At 66.7% G+C, this 2,157-nt stretch overlaps 1 protein-coding gene across 1 annotated transcript; it reads left to right on the top strand.

The window, feature by feature from the left end:
• Nucleotides 1-142: 142 nt before the first annotated feature.
• LPMP_040170 (hypothetical protein) lies at nt 143-1,711 on the top strand (the record flags this gene model as incomplete). Its single annotated transcript, XM_010705364.1, has 1 exon — nt 143-1,711. One exon carries the CDS (start codon nt 143-145, stop codon nt 1,709-1,711), a length of 1,569 nt encoding a protein of 522 aa, XP_010703666.1.
• Between the last annotated feature and the right edge of the window lie 446 nt (nt 1,712-2,157).

The following is a 2,157-nucleotide window of genomic DNA, read 5'->3' on the forward strand; positions in this document are numbered from 1 at the left end:
TCTCTTTCTCTCTCTCTTCCCCCCACCCATCCGGCGGTGCCGCCACGCGCGCGTGCACGTGCGCAGAACAACACTGGCAGCTCCGTCCTCTCCCTCACTCTCCCCCACCCCCTCACTCTCCCCCACCCCCTCCCTCTCCGCAATGGCCCCCCTTGCCCCCCGCTGCTGCGCGCCAGCGCTGCTGTGCGCCGTGCTGGTGCTCGCCGCCGTGCTGGTGCGCGCCGAGTCGGTCACTGTGACGGACGACCTCACCATGTCGGGCGCATCATTCAACGACTACACCATGACGCTCGGCCTGGCCTCCTCGACCGCAGACGTGGTGACGGTGCAGCTGATGAACTCGCAGGTGTCTGGCAAGGGCCTCACCGTCCAGAGCTCCGGGGACGGCCTCGCCTCGTCGGCGCGGCTGAGCATGAGCATGCTGCTCACCACGGTGACGCAGGCCGCCATCACCTTCTCCGGCGCCATGCCCGCCAACTCCGACATTCGCATTGTCTCCACCATCGGCTCGCTCACGTCCGCGCAGTCGCTCTTCGACTTCAGCGGTCTCGCGCTCGACAGCAACGTCACCGTCACCGTCGAGAACACCGCCGTCACGTGGCCAAAGGACTCCATCAACACCGGCAGCATCGTGCTCATCAGCGCTGGCAGCAACGCCATCGGCATCAGGAACCTCGCCGCCCTCTTCGTCCTCGACGCCGTCGCCACCAACGGCGCGTCCGTGGTCAGGGTCGACGCCCAGTCGTCGTTCCCCGTCTCCAAAGCCGCCGTGCTCGCCATCGACTACGGCCGCTGCGAGGAGTGCACCGGCGCGCTCGTCAGCATCAACGCCCCACTCGTCGTCGACGGCTCCAGCATGTTCCGCGTGACCAACTGCAAGGCCGTCGGCGCCAGCAAGGGCCTGCTGGCCTCCGCCGGCAGCACCACGGTCAGCGGCAAGTCCGTCTACCTTGTCTCCGACAGCGCCGTCGAGTCCGTCTCCCTCTTCTCCTTCCTCACCGGCATCGAGGACTCCAGCGAGCCGTACCCCTTCACCGTGTCTGGCGGCTCGACCGTGTCCTTCCTCAACCTGGAGGCGCCCTCCACCGGTATTACCAACCAGGACACCCTCAGCGCCTCGGCAGACTCGAAAGTCATCGGCGGCGGCTGCGTCATCAAGGGCGTGGCGCTCAACACCGCCGAAGTGTACAAGAGCAACGGCCTCGCGGTGACGACCGTCGTCGACCGCCAGGGCGCAAGCGGCGGGACCTGCGCCAACGCCAAGTGTATCCCCGGCAACACCGGAGCAGGCGCCGCCGTCTCCGGCACCGACCCCTGCACCTGCCAGTGCTCCTCCATGGACTACAACCCGCCCTCCTGCTCGACCATCGTCGACCCCACGCAGAACTACAACCCCACGGACGTGTGCGTCGTGCCCAACTGCATCACCTGCGACCGCCTCAGCCCCTCCACACGCTGCACGCAGTGCGCCACGGGCTACATCCTCACCAGCGACCAGCGGTGCATCCTCCCCACCACCAGACCACCCGTCTGCAACGTCCCTTACTGCACCCAGTGCGTCACCGGCAGCGGTTCCCGCTGCAGCACGTGCCACTACGGCTACACCTCGATCAACGGTGCCTGCATCGCCAACGCCAACGCCGCCGCCGGCGCGCACACCGTCGCCCTCGCCGCGGTCGTCTGCGTCGCCGCCGCCCTGTACGCCCTTTAGTGAGCACGCGGCTGCCACGCTGTCCTTCCCAGCCTCTCGCTGGATGTATATCTTCTCTTCCCCGGGCTATGGTGCACCCACGGCGCCACGGCCTGCCCTCCTCGCATGTGCCGTATTTCCTCCTATCTTCTTTGTATAGCTTCCTATGTATGCCCCCTCCCCCTCCCCGCACCCCTGCGCCGCCACCTGCGTGTGTGTGGGGGTGTGGGGGGTGCACAGGCGAGGGGGGCTCCTTTCCTCTTCTTACCTCTCTTGTGTGTGTGCTTGCCGCCGCCACCTGCCCCTGCATGCGCGTGTGGCGCCTGGGGCCAGCGTTGGAGCCGCTGCCCATTTCCTCTGAATAGTCCCTCAGCACCCTCCACCGTGGTCTACCTGCATGTTCACACACTGTGTGCATAGCTGTTTCCCCTCACCCCCTTTGTTTTCGCTGGGTATGCCTGTGTATG

The sequence above is a fragment of the Leishmania panamensis genome (genome assembly GCF_000755165.1).
Source record: "Leishmania panamensis strain MHOM/PA/94/PSC-1 chromosome 4 sequence".
Taxonomy (NCBI): Eukaryota; Euglenozoa; class Kinetoplastea; order Trypanosomatida; family Trypanosomatidae; genus Leishmania; species Leishmania panamensis.